We start from the raw sequence: 13,980 nt of genomic DNA on the forward strand, positions 1-13,980 counted from the left end.
TTAGGTGAATTTTGCACTCTCAGAATTTAGTTGAACTGGAGGAAGTTGGCTTTTCAGTGATTTTCTTAAAATATTTAGAATTTTACACCAGTACAATAGTTTATGTGAAGTTATGAAAAATGTATGCCTTGTTAAACTGTCAAAGTAAATTTAATTTCACAGCATAAATCTGTTGTACTGAGTTGATTTCACAAAGTGGTGCTAATAAAATTATTGTTGACTTGAAATCTAGAGGTGATTGAGAAATTTTTGACTACCATCAAATTACTCCGAATCACTTGACTTTCCTCTACTAACAGATTTTTTATTATAAAGTGTTAACAGAGAAAAATGGATGTTTAAATGCAAATATCACTTAAATCAGTTAAACTACAATGTTATACCAACAGAGAGAGACAAATACAGAGTGCCAAGTAAAAGTGAAATCTTATTTCATAGTAGGTAGAAATATGTATTGCTTCAAATCTAATCCTTCTGCTGGGATATGAAATCTGTAATATGGATGAAGGTTTTTTGAAAAAACAAAACTGTACCATTTAAGTAAATGATGCCTCTAATTTACGTTGTACCTTTCTCTGTAAGAGTGATAACAAGGCACTCGTGGGGAAAAAACTGTATAATTTTCAACTAAATCTGATGTAAAATCTAGTATAGAAATCCAGTCATGTTTCATCAGAATAACCTTTTGTTTGACAACTACATATAGAAGTTTGCCTAAATTTAATGAAGTTTTCTCAGCATAGTAGTCATAAACCTGTTACTGATTTAAGTAGTTGAGAACTCTGAAAGCAACTTTGTTGTCATTCAGTGAGAACTTTTTGAAAATGATTCAAGACAAATATTGTCATACAAACCATAAAGACTATTTTTCTGCTTGGCTTTTATATGTTACTTAGATGATAAAAATTATATGAATGATTTCAATCATTTTTGAAATTTTTCTGAAAAGGAGTTGTCAAGTAATTCAAAACATTTATGCTTTTACCAAAACATTAAAAAATGTTGTAACTTTTGGCTGTAACTGTTGTTTATCAAAAACAAAGTAAATAATAGAAAAAGTAGATCATATAAACTGAACTAATATGTGACACCACTGCTTTATTCTGGTTATTTGAGAATGTTCAACTCCTGCTTGTTTTATTGCTTGATTAAGTAGTTTTTGTTGTATACCATGGAAATGGTCGAGTGGAATGTAACCAAAACTATTTAAATGTATACGAATACAGTAGAATCCTTCCACAGATTAACACCATTAATTGCATAATTGAAATTTTAATTTTTGTTATTTTATGATATCTTCTGTGACATAATTTTTTTATTGTTTTATCAATAAAGGTATATTTTATGAATTTCGTGGACTTTTGTTGCAATTTCACTATTATTCAATCATACATGTGAGTTTTTGTTTTCCAGCTGTGTGTCCAGAAACTTAGGATACTTATTGAAGACTCAGATCAAAATTGTGAGTAAAATGCTTTGTTTATTCTAAATTTGTATTAAGTTATGTTAGATGCTGAATTTTTTTTCAAATGTATGCCACTACAGAAAAAACATTTTCTTGTGGGCTGGTTTTTATAAAATTGCTTATACCCTGTGTGATATTTATTTGTGATTTTTATTAATTCTTTTGCACATTCTTAAATATTTTAATTCCAAAAATCTTCAAAATAATCCAAAATTAAATATCGGGACTCAGCAATCCAATTTTTTTATGGTTTGTAAAAATATAGATTGTTATCTTTTAGTATTTATTTACTATTTGCAATACAATTTAGAAGAAAATTATTAATTGTTTACTTTAGATTTGTTGATCTAAAGTTAGTTTGAAACTATTAATCATCAAAAAATTTGGGAAATTTCTTGATCATCTATTTCACAAAATATTTTCAAAAGTTTTTAATCTCCTGGGTAAGTGCTAAAGCATACCATTATAGGAGGACATGCTTTTTCGAGGTTTAACAAATTTAAAATTAAGTTATTGTTTTTTTGTTCCACAATATTTTAGTGAAATACAAATACAAAGAACTAAGCTGTTCATTTTAAATCTTAAAGAACAATGCAGTAAATGTGATGTGGATGTATAGTAATGACACTTGATATTTATTTTTAAGTGAATTGTACAATGTGTTAGAAAACATAATAAAATTAATGTTTTGACATCAGTTCTCTGAATAGTTCAGATAGTTGCTGACTCTAATACATTGCCATTGAAAACAAGAATCATTCTTGATCTAAAGCTATAGAAATGTGTGTTTATTTTTCAAAAGTTTGTTGATTTTCAATTCAGGTAGTAAAAGAAAAGCATTTCATTATCATGATAGTAATAGGTATATTTCAATAATAATAAAACTATATGTAACTGAGATAATTGCTTTATTAATAAACACAAAATGGTACTCATTAGACTTGAATTAATGCACATCTTAATTAAAATATCCAAATGCTTTTCACATGGAGTTTGGTACCAGTGTTCAACCCCAGTGCTGAAATCATCATTTATCACAATTAGAATTTGTCAATATTTGATATAATGTCTTAATATTCCATGACAGTTTGACAACTAATGTACTAAAAGTTTCTTTAAGTCTCAACACAGGCTCGGTCAATTTGACAGACCACATAACTTTCATTGCATGTGTTTAAAGTTTCTGTAGGTTTAATACTTCAAACTTTCAGTATAGTGTGGATATCCTCAAAATTTAGCAGACTCTCAATCAACACTATATCTTTCACATACAGAAATTCATATTTCTTGGTGAAGTATTTTTAATAAACTAAACAATTTGTCTGTGAATACGTTGAGCATTTGTTTTGAATGGTCCGTGTACAAGTGGATTTTCATGTTAAGATTAAAATTATTTTCTCTTCTCAAAAATCTGAAATTTTCTTTGTGTAATAAATGAAACCTAAATATATTTCAAATGTTTGTTTTCAGTGACACTTTTAACCTATATTTTCTTTACCCAATCACTTTATGGGATCTGTAGATCGACTGACCTAATAACCACCAAAACAAAATTGAAATCTAAATTACCGTGTTTTTCTTTCTAGAATGAGCTAAAGTTGTAACATGAAACTATACGTCCTAATTAGTTTTAAGCTTGTAACAATATACATCTATTAAATTTTATTCCTCTTTTGATCTTCCTTCAACCATGTTTAACTATCTGCACCCTTGTAAGTTGTTAATCACTTGGGGAATGTACATCTCATGTTATCAAATTACATTACTCCCAAGCTGCTCACGTGCACTCTTTATGAAATAATTTTATTATATTATTGTTGCTTTTATTTCACTTAATCTAATCTTAACTAGCCTAAAAAGATCTTTATTTTTAAATTTTAGTTACTTTTATAATAATAAAAAACATGAACAAGAAGAAAAGTGCTTCCCCAATTTTCTTTTTTCTTACTGTCTCTTGTTAAGGATATTTAATCCTACTTTATACTAATGGTTGTATTTACTATTTAATGAACTGTCACAAGTTCATCTGAACTAGTTTTTAACTTTTTCATGAGAACAAAGCTTGTGCTCTTGAGTGAAACTGATGATTATTTGCTTAGCACACATTGTTATTTTTGATAGATAAAAACATTGGCTTTTTATTGGTTATAAGTAGTACATGATTGAAAGTAAGAGAATTATAAACAGCTCTGTAACTGAACAAAAGTGAAGGGTATAAAAATTATCATTTCTCTGAGCAATAAAAATTTTATAATAAGTAACTTGTATTTAATTTCATACTTGTTGGAAGGATGATGGATAAAAATTAAAGAAAAGATACCTAGAGAAAACGTCACACCAGAAATTCAGGATTTTTTTATATATTGATTTGTATAATAAGAACTTAAAACTTGTATACTATTAAAATATGGATTATTAGTTAATTTTCATGCTATACTAATTGGTACAACATAAACAAAGAGAAGTTTAATAAAATTCTGAATTTAAGATGTGTCATGCAGTAAAGTACACCCATGGCAATAGGAGTAATAGAATCAATCTCAATGTCATTGGAACCACTGTGGATTCAATAATATTTTTTCTGTGTTTGTTATGAATCTGTGTTACCACATTTTTTTTAATTATCCAAATGGATACTGTTTATATTTTAAGAGAAACACAGAAGCAGATGAACAGAAATTTAGGAAAGCAGAAGTACCTTTCAAACAGAGAATGGCACAAAGTATCTAATTGAATGCATTCTGTTTGGAACAAATTAAGGTGTATTGTGAAAATTGTTAGCACTAAATTCCAGACTTGCATATTGCCAGTGAAACTTAAATTTTAGTATGACTAACTTTGGTATGATTGTGTGAATGACATTAGTTTTAATAGTAGCCATGTAAATGGACCTGGAGCAAGCAGAGACTAGTGTAATAATTGCAGCATTACTTTAGTGGCTATGTTCTAGAACTCCTAAGTTTTTATAATTATCAATATAAAATTAAATGTGTTCCTACATGTGAATATTGTTTTGGTTACTCGATTCTTTCTGGAAAGCTTAAAATTAATGTAACAGTTACATATTGTTTATCAATACAATGAATTTGATTTGATGCTGTTCTTAAACTTCAGTCAATTTTATAATTATAGGAAAACTTTCTTTTAGCAAACATGTTTAATTAGGTAGTCAATAATGGAGGTGTATCACCTTCTAGATTGGTTTATCCAAGGTTGTTGTTTCTCTCTTCATCAGAATTCACTTTTATTTCAGAGCTTGAATATGTAATAAATTCATTTTATTGTATCTTTATAGTAAAATATTTAGGGCTCTTGGCTATGTCTAAGATACTGAAAACCCATCCTAAAAGTGTCCAAGCCCACAAAGATCTAGTCCTGCAGTGTTTGGACGATAAAGATGAGTCAATCAGACTCCGTGCTTTAGACTTGCTTTATGGAATGGTGAGTTTCAAAGGCTGATATCTAATAACATTACACTGTTAACTCAGCTTGATCTACTTGTTCTAAAATCAAACATTTATTTTAGTTAATTTTCCTTTTAATATTTCTATATTTTCAGATAACATAAATGTGATTATATCTTTGAAAAATATACAAGTAATATGTTACCACATTATGTGCATAATAATAGTAATACTAGGATGCTACTGGATAAATCTTCAGTACATTGTTGTTCATTTAAAAAACCTACATAAATTACATTGTTACAAACCTTTTTATTACTGTATATGAATTTATACACTTTGTTTTGATTTTAAAGGTTTACCTCCAGTATAAATATTTGGAAATTTTTACACAGTATCAAATATTTGATATACCGTATTTTCCGGTTAATAAGCCGAATCGCCGAATAAGCCGAGGCCAATTTTCAGCTCTGAAAATGAGGGTTTTTGCTTATTACCGCCCAATAAGCCGAAGCCATTTTTTAAGAAGTGGAAAGTTTCTTCAAAATGATTTCTTAATCTCGTTTCAGCGTCAGCATGCATGTTGTGTGTGATCATTGGCGTTCTGTAGTAAAGCAGAACGTGTCGTATTGAGACAGAGATGGAATCAATATGTCATTCGTTATTGGCTCCACTCATTGTAATTAGGTAACCAATGAAATTCCAGAAACAACGTTTCACTGTAGTCTTAACGTGCTTTGCTGATGGGACAAAATTACCGCCTATGGTAATTTAATAAAAAAAAACATTTCCTAAGAAGAAATTTCCGAAAGGAGTGATCGGCCAATAAGCCGACCCCCAAAAATCAGGTCCAAAATTTAGGGCCAGAAATTCGGCTTAGGCAGAAAATATGGTATTTGTCTTTGAGAGTGGTTATTTTGGGCTAATGATACATTGCTTTTATTTATTTATACTTTTGCAGGTGTCTAAAAAAAATCTAATGGAAATTGTAAAGAAATTGATGTTGCACATGGATAAAGCAGAAGGTACAAATTATCGTGATGAACTACTCTCAAAGATCATTGATATTTGCTCTCAGAACAACTATCAGTACATCACCAACTTTGAGTGGTAAGGTTTATTAACAGGCATTGAAATTAGAAATTACTGTCTGTACCCTTTAATTTTATATTGTAGTATTCAAGAGCATATCTTATGAAATCAAAGTAATCTGCTTGTACCTTACCTTTTGTTAAGCAAGAAATATGAATATTGAGTGTTAAAAAAATGTAAAAAATACCTATTGTTATAATAACCTTAAATTTGTAATCTAATAATGGTAAGGTCTGTACAAACCTTGTTTAATAAACATGTTTTGTCAAAATATTATAATGAAACATTATTTTGTATCTATGTATGTGTACCCATGTGTTTACCAAATTAGACTTGGATGTGTCTCTTTAGTGATTTCAGAGCTTTGATCTCAATTTAAAATCAGAGTTAACTAATGTAAATGAGCAGTTCAGATGTGTAGAAATAATAAGACACAGTGTATCCTTTGACATACACTTTCTCAGAACTGGCCTGGCATGGTCAGATGGTTAAGGCACTCTATTCGTAATTTGAGGGTTGCACTAAACATGTCCACCCTCTCAGCTGTGGGGGTGTTATAATGTGACTGTCTATCCCACTATTCATTGGTAAAAGAGTAACTCAAGAGTTGGCAGTAAGTGGTGATGACTAGCTGCCTTCCCTCTAGTCTTACACTGCTAAATTAGGGACGGCTAGTGCAGATAGACCTCATGTAGCTTTGCGTGAAATTCAAAGCAAACGCTCAGAACTTGATTGTTGGTGAAATTGTGTAAACAAAGCTGTATTGTAACAGAGATGCCAATCATTACAATTTTGGTGTATACATTATGACTATACGTTCATACAGACAAATTTTACGATTTGTTGCAACTTCCAAATTATTATATATGATATAGGCCTGTTAAATAAAATAAATTGTTCCCCCAGGGCTTGAAAGGGGTGAAAAGAAAATTTCTAGTGATACAAATAAATTTTCATACTAAATAAAAGACAGTTCAAATGGCTACTTGCAATATTCATATTTATGCTTCAAATAATAAAAAATATTTGTATCTCCGACATCTACCAATAATTTGAGTGCAGTGCTTCTCCATACTGGGTACGTGGGGAAATCCATTGTTACGTCATCAGTGCTTGTCAGCCAATCAGCGCTCACGTAGATGGGTATTTCTCGTTTTCTAAGTGGCATAGAAACACCAATGCGATCATTCACAAGATGGAAAAAAGAGGCCTTGTTCACCAGATTGTCTTGTTTCTGGCAAACATAAAAGGACTAAAACTGTAAAAGGGCTCTGTTGTAATTGGAAAATGAGATCTTCAAAGTTTTTGGTGAATGGAATATTGTGTTGATTATATTCTTATATTACTACTTTTGGCTTTGTATGAAGATTAGTCAATTTATTTTTAAAGTTCTAATTAATGCAAAAAAAAAAACATTTGAAGGTTGCTCCTACCTTGTTGGTTATTTTATTATTTCATTTGTAAACCTTATTTCTTGGCATTTCAGTATACCATGATTTGTATAATTGTATTAAGTATATGGTAAAAATTATAATTATTTTAAATGTATATATGAATTTCCTTTATCCTCTAGGTATGTAAGCATTTTGGTGGAAATCACAAGGATAGAAGGAACAAAACATGGAGCTCTAATTGCCTCACAAATGCTAGATGTGGCTATCAGAGTCCCAGCTATTCGATCCTTTGCTGTCTCTCAAATGGTATAATCTTTTCCATTTTTAAACTAAGAAAAATAGCATTATACATGGAAAAATTATTTATTATTGCAAGTAATAATTATTAAAATACTATAATTTTCATGTGATCCTCTGTGTAATGTGTACTTTCATGTTTACTGAAGAAAGGAAGTGGAACTATATATTTCAAAAAATTTACTTAGTCATTCATTGATGACAAAGATATCGTAAACTGATGTAATATTCAATCATTGTTATAGTAACAACAAAAATTTTCTTTGCTAACCACAGGCAGTCCTGTTGGATAATGCACATTTGTTAGTGGGAAACACGCAAAGAAATAGTATCTATGAGGTCCTTTATGCAGCAGCTTGGATTTGTGGAGAATTTGCAGAGTGAGTGTACAGTGTTCTTGTTTTGTGTAAAACCTTGAGAACAGTTATAACAAGAAATATGTTTTAACTGTTGTGTACACACTGGCTTATCATTATATTCTAGGTTGTGTTTCATAAATTCTTATATTACTAAAACAGGGTATTTGCCCAAAATGGTCTATGTATACTAATACTTAATTTTGAAAGTAATGTATCTATGGTGTGTGGTAAAAATCAGTCTGAGAAGTAATTGTTTATTAGTTATTGTAAAGAACTAAACCAAGACTTGTGGGTGTTAATAAAAAAAAGCTTGATGTATGATGGATTGAGTAATATAGATTATGATCATTACTGTAATTATTGTCATTTACACTAGTTATTTGTTGGATTTCTATAAAATTTTATAAAAAGGTTAACTGCTAACTGGGGATCAATTGTTTTGTGTGTGTGTTTTATGTGAATGTGGGATGTATACTCCAAAACATCAATGGATTTCCTTTCGATGCACTTGCTTACAAGTGGGAATAAAGTAACATTGGTTTTTATCTTTAAATCAAATATTTAGCAGTATGACCACATGTAACTTTTATGGAGGGCTGAATTTGTGTAGCTTTTTGTACATGACTAAACCTTCACATAACCATACTTGTAATTTATGTAGTTTGTACCTTGTTCATTGACATTTTAATGCTTCATATTTTAAATGTAAAGTTTTATATAAAATTTGGTTTACTTTAAATATGATTACTTCATCTTGTTTCATATTATCTTTATTTATAAGTATACGTAATAATTTTAATGTTATACTGATTCTTCTAATACCTTTGTGTCATCAATGTGTACACAAACTGTATATATATTATACATGTTTCAGGATGCTCAGTGATCCAAGAGCAACTCTCGAAGCCATGTTAAAGCCAAAAGTGACAGTTTTACCTCCACATATCCAAGGTGTTTATGTACAAAACATAGTAAAATTGTACTCTAGAGTTGTTGCACAGCTTGAGGCTGAGGATAATAAGGAAGAAGCTGAAACTCTGGGTGAACTTCTAGTGGAAAAGCTGCCAATGTTTGTGCAGAATGCAAACTTGGAAGTTCAGGATAGGGTAACTTGAGTTTGAAAAGCTCTTAGAGTAGAGTATTTTTGTTGTTATTGTTTTTTAGAATAACAGCTTCTAATCCACTGTTTAATATCTTTAGTTACATCATTTTCACATAACCTGCTTCTGACCTTGAAGGCATAAGACAGCAAAATCGTACAGTTTATCAAATTTTTATTGTCCACATAAGTTTCAGTATGGGTTTATATTACCGTACAGTGTTACATAAATCTAAAATGAAATTAACACTTGATCAAAAAAGAAATGTATTCTCACACTATATATTTTACTGCCAATCTTCTTTATCTTTTATTATGTTTCAGCTAATTTTCACTGTAGATGCCTGAATACTTTTTTCTGTAATAATTCTCATGGATATAAATTAAGAAATATGTTTTAATATCATTATTGGTTACTTTTTGTACGTATTAAGTAAATGCCATCTTTAGTTCAAGGTAATTATAGTTATTTAGTACAATTTAACTTCCCATGTTTTCTACCATTCTCTGAATGCATATTTTTGATTATATTATTGTTAATACATTTAGGCTTGTGGTGCTCTTCAACTTATCAAGCAACTCATTAAGCTTCAAAGTAAAGGAGAAGCAATAGGAGAGGAGTTGCAAGCCCTTTTTTCAGGAGAATTAAATCCTGTAGCCCCCAAAGCCCAAAAGAAAGTGCCTGTTCCTGAAGGGTTAGTGTTTTACTAAATAAGTGGTGTTGGTGATATCTATGTGTAGATGGTTTAGTTATCCTCTGTTTAAGATTTTTTTTTTTTTTTTTTTACTTCTTCAATGTATGTAATAATGAAATATTATTTTATTTCTCTGTTCTCTTGTATTGATTCAATTATTTTTAGTTCTGTGTATGAAATTCAAAGGCAGCTGAAAATATAGTTTGCCACCAGCCATGTGTATTTGATCATATCTTCAAAACATTTTCAACACTGGTGTGTATCACATTATATTTTTACTATGTATTTTATTGTTTGGTCCGAGGTGTGAAGTTTCACAAAACATTTTTTTAGCCTTGATTTAGACCAATGGATCAATGAACCTCCTTCAGAATCATCCTCAGAAGAAGAAGTGAAGGGAGACATCTTTGTTAAAAGTGATCACAGGTGAAAGCCAACATTTGTTAGATTTTGATATAGCTATATATACAACAGTATAAAAAGAGTACCTGGACTTAACCCTCTCTCCAAGGTCATCTTTTTCTGTGTATTTTATGAGGTTTTTTCAAGTCGCATTCAATATTTAATTAAAATACTCTTTTCATGTTATACAGATAAATATAGCATAAAAACATAGCCATGTTTCAAAAGTTAGTGAGCTTTAAGTTCATTGACAATTAACAAGAACAAAAAAAGACCAAGGTACTTTATTTTTTGTTTTCCATGTGTAATCTTTACTATTTATAAAAGTGACGTAAAAATTGGCAACTTTTAGATCAATTAAGAGTAGTTTATGTAAAATTTATAATGTACTAAACAAATTTCCTGAGGTATGTTCACAAACTGCTCATGAAAAATGTAATGTAGTCTGCATGTCTGCTAAGTGATTAACAACTTATAATGGTTCAAATAGTGGTTACATGGCTTAAAGAGCAGTGAAACAAAATTTAATATAAACAGATGTATACTGTTAAAAGTTTAAAATTATTTAGGAAAAGCAAATGTAGTTTTATATTACAATTTGAAATCAATCTAGAAATTACAAAAGATAATTTAGATTTTTTGGTGATTATAAGGTAATTTAAACTGACCAACCTTGTGTAAAGTTATGGTAGAGAAAATAGTAAATAAGTATAAAAATTCACTGAAAAAATGTACAAAATTTAATAGATTTTGTAAGATGAAAAAATGATTTTTAATTTTAACATGAAAATCACTTTTCACTCAGAATAATAAAAAAAGACTACATATTCCTGGCCAAATCTTTAGCAAAAATACTTTATTAAAAAAATCTGAATTTTTTTCTGTACAAAGAACTAGCAGTGTTTACTAAAGGCTGTCAAACTTTGTGAAGATACATACTGTATTAAAAATTATAGTATGAAAACTATAAGGAATGCTTATAAAGTCGGTCAAACTGAATGATCTTGTAGCAAGAGAGTTGAATTTCAAAATATTTCGTTACTAAGTTATTGCTATGTACGTACATTTTTCCATAAATTGTAGATTTGTTATTTTACACACTTGCATTGTTTTATTATGTAAGCAACAGAATTGGAAACTGTTAGTATTATAAGAATAATTTTTTTATATTTCATGTCTAGAATGATTCAACAGAATTATACACATAAAATGCCTGAACTGACAGAGGAAGAACTAGAAAAGGTATTTTGAATAATTTTTATATATTTTAAGTGTTTAATAATCTTCAGTATAAAATACATTAGTTCTTATTACTTAAAAAATATTAACCATATTTTATGCTTTAAAATATTATATATTTAAAGCCCTTTAACCTTGTATCTCAGAATGGCTTGTATGGGTATTAACACTTTTACTAATAAAGCAGAAAACAATGTTTTGACTTTCCTAGGTCATCTTCAGTAAATTGTTTATACAAATATTCAAAACTGCACATGATGTATTCAGACTAAAAAAGTTCAAAAACAAACTTGAAACGTTTGTTCTCTGCTTTATTAATAAGTGTTAATACCCATACCAGCTGTTCTGAGATGCATTTTTATTTCAAGTGGGTTTTTCATTATTCAGAATCAAGGATCTCTAATGTTATCACAACACATGAAGAAACTTTTCATTCAGTACCAAAACGTAGCCAGTCTGCTGGTGTCCAATAGCTCACCAGCTTTAACATTTGAACTAACTTTTTAAGTATTATACTGCTTATATAAATAGCATTTCATATAGTCTTTTGTATCATTATCTCCAGTCCAATTGATGAGTGCTTGTTTCCAGTGAAAAACATTCTGGGCACTGACTTTTGGGAGACAAAAGATCATTCTGGAACTATTTTTCCGAACCTTTGCTTTTGAATTAAAAAGAATAAATTATGAGATCTGAAAAATAAAACAGTTACAGATAATTTGAATTTTCTAACAATTTTTCAGATAGGTATGTTGGTCTCCAACCAGCGCATTGGCTTTCAGTTTTTAAACCATAGCTTTTAAAAATTGTGTTAAAAAGGAAAACCTAGTACTTCTTATAAGAGCATAATTTGAATATGTGCTTTGTTTTTAGCTGTTGTAATGACTTAATTTTCAAAATTTGGTTTTCATGTTAAAAATTAGCTCTTATATACAGTTTTGTGATTCTGACTGGGTTACCTTTTGTATCAGAAGTTCTTATAACATTTGACACACACACATCAGTAAATATGTGAATTTGTAAGTAATTATTAGTTATTAAAATAACTAATGATGTCAAAAGTGAATTAATGTTAGATCTTTTGTTGCATCTTTGTGTGATAATTGGAGTTTTGATATTTCTTTATATTGTGTAATGATTGATATGTATATCTGGGCCAGAAATAGTAACTGTTTGTAATTCATTTCAAACTATGTCAATCTTGTATTTTAATATTTAATGTTTTCAGAGAAGAAAAGCTCGTAAACAAGAACAAGCTAATAATCCACATTATCTGAAAACTACTACTTCAAGAAAGGTAAGACACTTTTTAGTTTTATACTTTTCACATTCTTGTGGAACATGCTGATGAGGTTGATACACACAGTTTTCTCTAACACGTATATATTAATATAAAAACAATACAATTTATACTAAGGATTTATAAACAAAAGTGTTACATACTTACAAATAATATTGAATCCTTTGTCTGGTCTGGAACTGAATGTTTTATTGCCGGTTTATGATGAGAGAATTAGTTTGAAATTGATACTAGTACAGTTCACTTAATGGCTAACTAGCTCTCTATTCTTTGCTGGTTTCGTGCCATTTACACAATGACTTTTCTCCAATGAAAGTATCTAATCTTCTTTGAGAATTACTAACATACAAAGTTAATTCACAGAAGTTAAATGGTTTGTAATGTTTAAAATCTAAAAACTTTCAAGTGTGGTCAAACTGTGGTCAAGTATCTGTAGTTTTCTAGTTAATAAGCATTAATCTCAGTTATAGCTTCTAAGATTTATAGTATACTAATGGTAGTAATCCAACAATATACGTCTTTTGGTACTTTTTGATTTATAAACTTTAGTGAGGTTCTTATAAGTTTGTTTGGCAATAATACTGGCAGTCACTTGTAATTTACGTACAGACATAGCACATTGTTGATTCTTACACTCGAATATTCCAGAAATTTAGAGAATAGGGGAGAATTTCACAATACACATTTAACAATACAAGTTATATGCATTTCTGAATACATATGACTGAAACGAACACAGATATTAAAATAAATATACAATTACTCTGTGGTTATTACATGTCTTAGTTTTAGAATCAGTATTTTTGGATAAAACTTCAAACAAAATCATCTAGAAAGCTAAGTGATTTAACATATATAAAGCTTTTAGTGAAATTACAGTAGACAGAACTTATTTTAATTTTACTTGGAGTTCATAAGTATTTGAATAATGGCTGTTGTATCAAAACTGGCTTTTCAAATCCATTTGCAAAGGACAGAGGCATTGAAGGATTTTAATTATGAGGCTGACAGCAATAGTTAATTAGTTTTAGTTCTCGATACCTACATTACGTCACATTTGCTTCCTAGATAAACCATTAGAGATCTCTTATCAGAGTTTGTTCCCATCTGAACATATACTGTATACTTTTATGCAATGTTTAGATGCTGGCAATTTTAATGTATTTATAATTAATAAAAATAATAGGTATTTTTCAAGATACTAAATGTCCTTTCTAATCATCAAAGTCAGGAA

General features: G+C 29.3%; 1 protein-coding gene across 2 annotated transcripts in view; it reads left to right on the forward strand.

Annotated features, from left to right (window-relative positions):
- g (adaptor-related protein complex 3, delta 1 subunit-like garnet) overlaps nucleotides 1-13,980 on the forward strand; it is an 88,599-nt gene that overhangs the window by 44,901 nt on the left and 29,718 nt on the right. For both annotated transcript variants that reach the window (XM_076484769.1, XM_076484770.1), the window contains exons 11-20: nucleotides 1,414-1,462; nucleotides 4,761-4,906; nucleotides 5,831-5,979; nucleotides 7,535-7,661; nucleotides 7,929-8,032; nucleotides 8,886-9,117; nucleotides 9,660-9,805; nucleotides 10,139-10,231; nucleotides 11,389-11,449; nucleotides 12,675-12,743. In XM_076484769.1, the coding sequence (XP_076340884.1) occupies nucleotides 1,414-1,462; nucleotides 4,761-4,906; nucleotides 5,831-5,979; nucleotides 7,535-7,661; nucleotides 7,929-8,032; nucleotides 8,886-9,117; nucleotides 9,660-9,805; nucleotides 10,139-10,231; nucleotides 11,389-11,449; nucleotides 12,675-12,743 (1,176 nt within the window). The remainder of the gene's footprint in view (nucleotides 1-1,413; nucleotides 1,463-4,760; nucleotides 4,907-5,830; nucleotides 5,980-7,534; nucleotides 7,662-7,928; nucleotides 8,033-8,885; nucleotides 9,118-9,659; nucleotides 9,806-10,138; nucleotides 10,232-11,388; nucleotides 11,450-12,674; nucleotides 12,744-13,980) is intronic.

This window comes from Tachypleus tridentatus, chromosome 2 (assembly GCF_004210375.1).
Source record: "Tachypleus tridentatus isolate NWPU-2018 chromosome 2, ASM421037v1, whole genome shotgun sequence".
Classification (NCBI taxonomy): domain Eukaryota; kingdom Metazoa; phylum Arthropoda; class Merostomata; order Xiphosura; family Limulidae; genus Tachypleus; species Tachypleus tridentatus.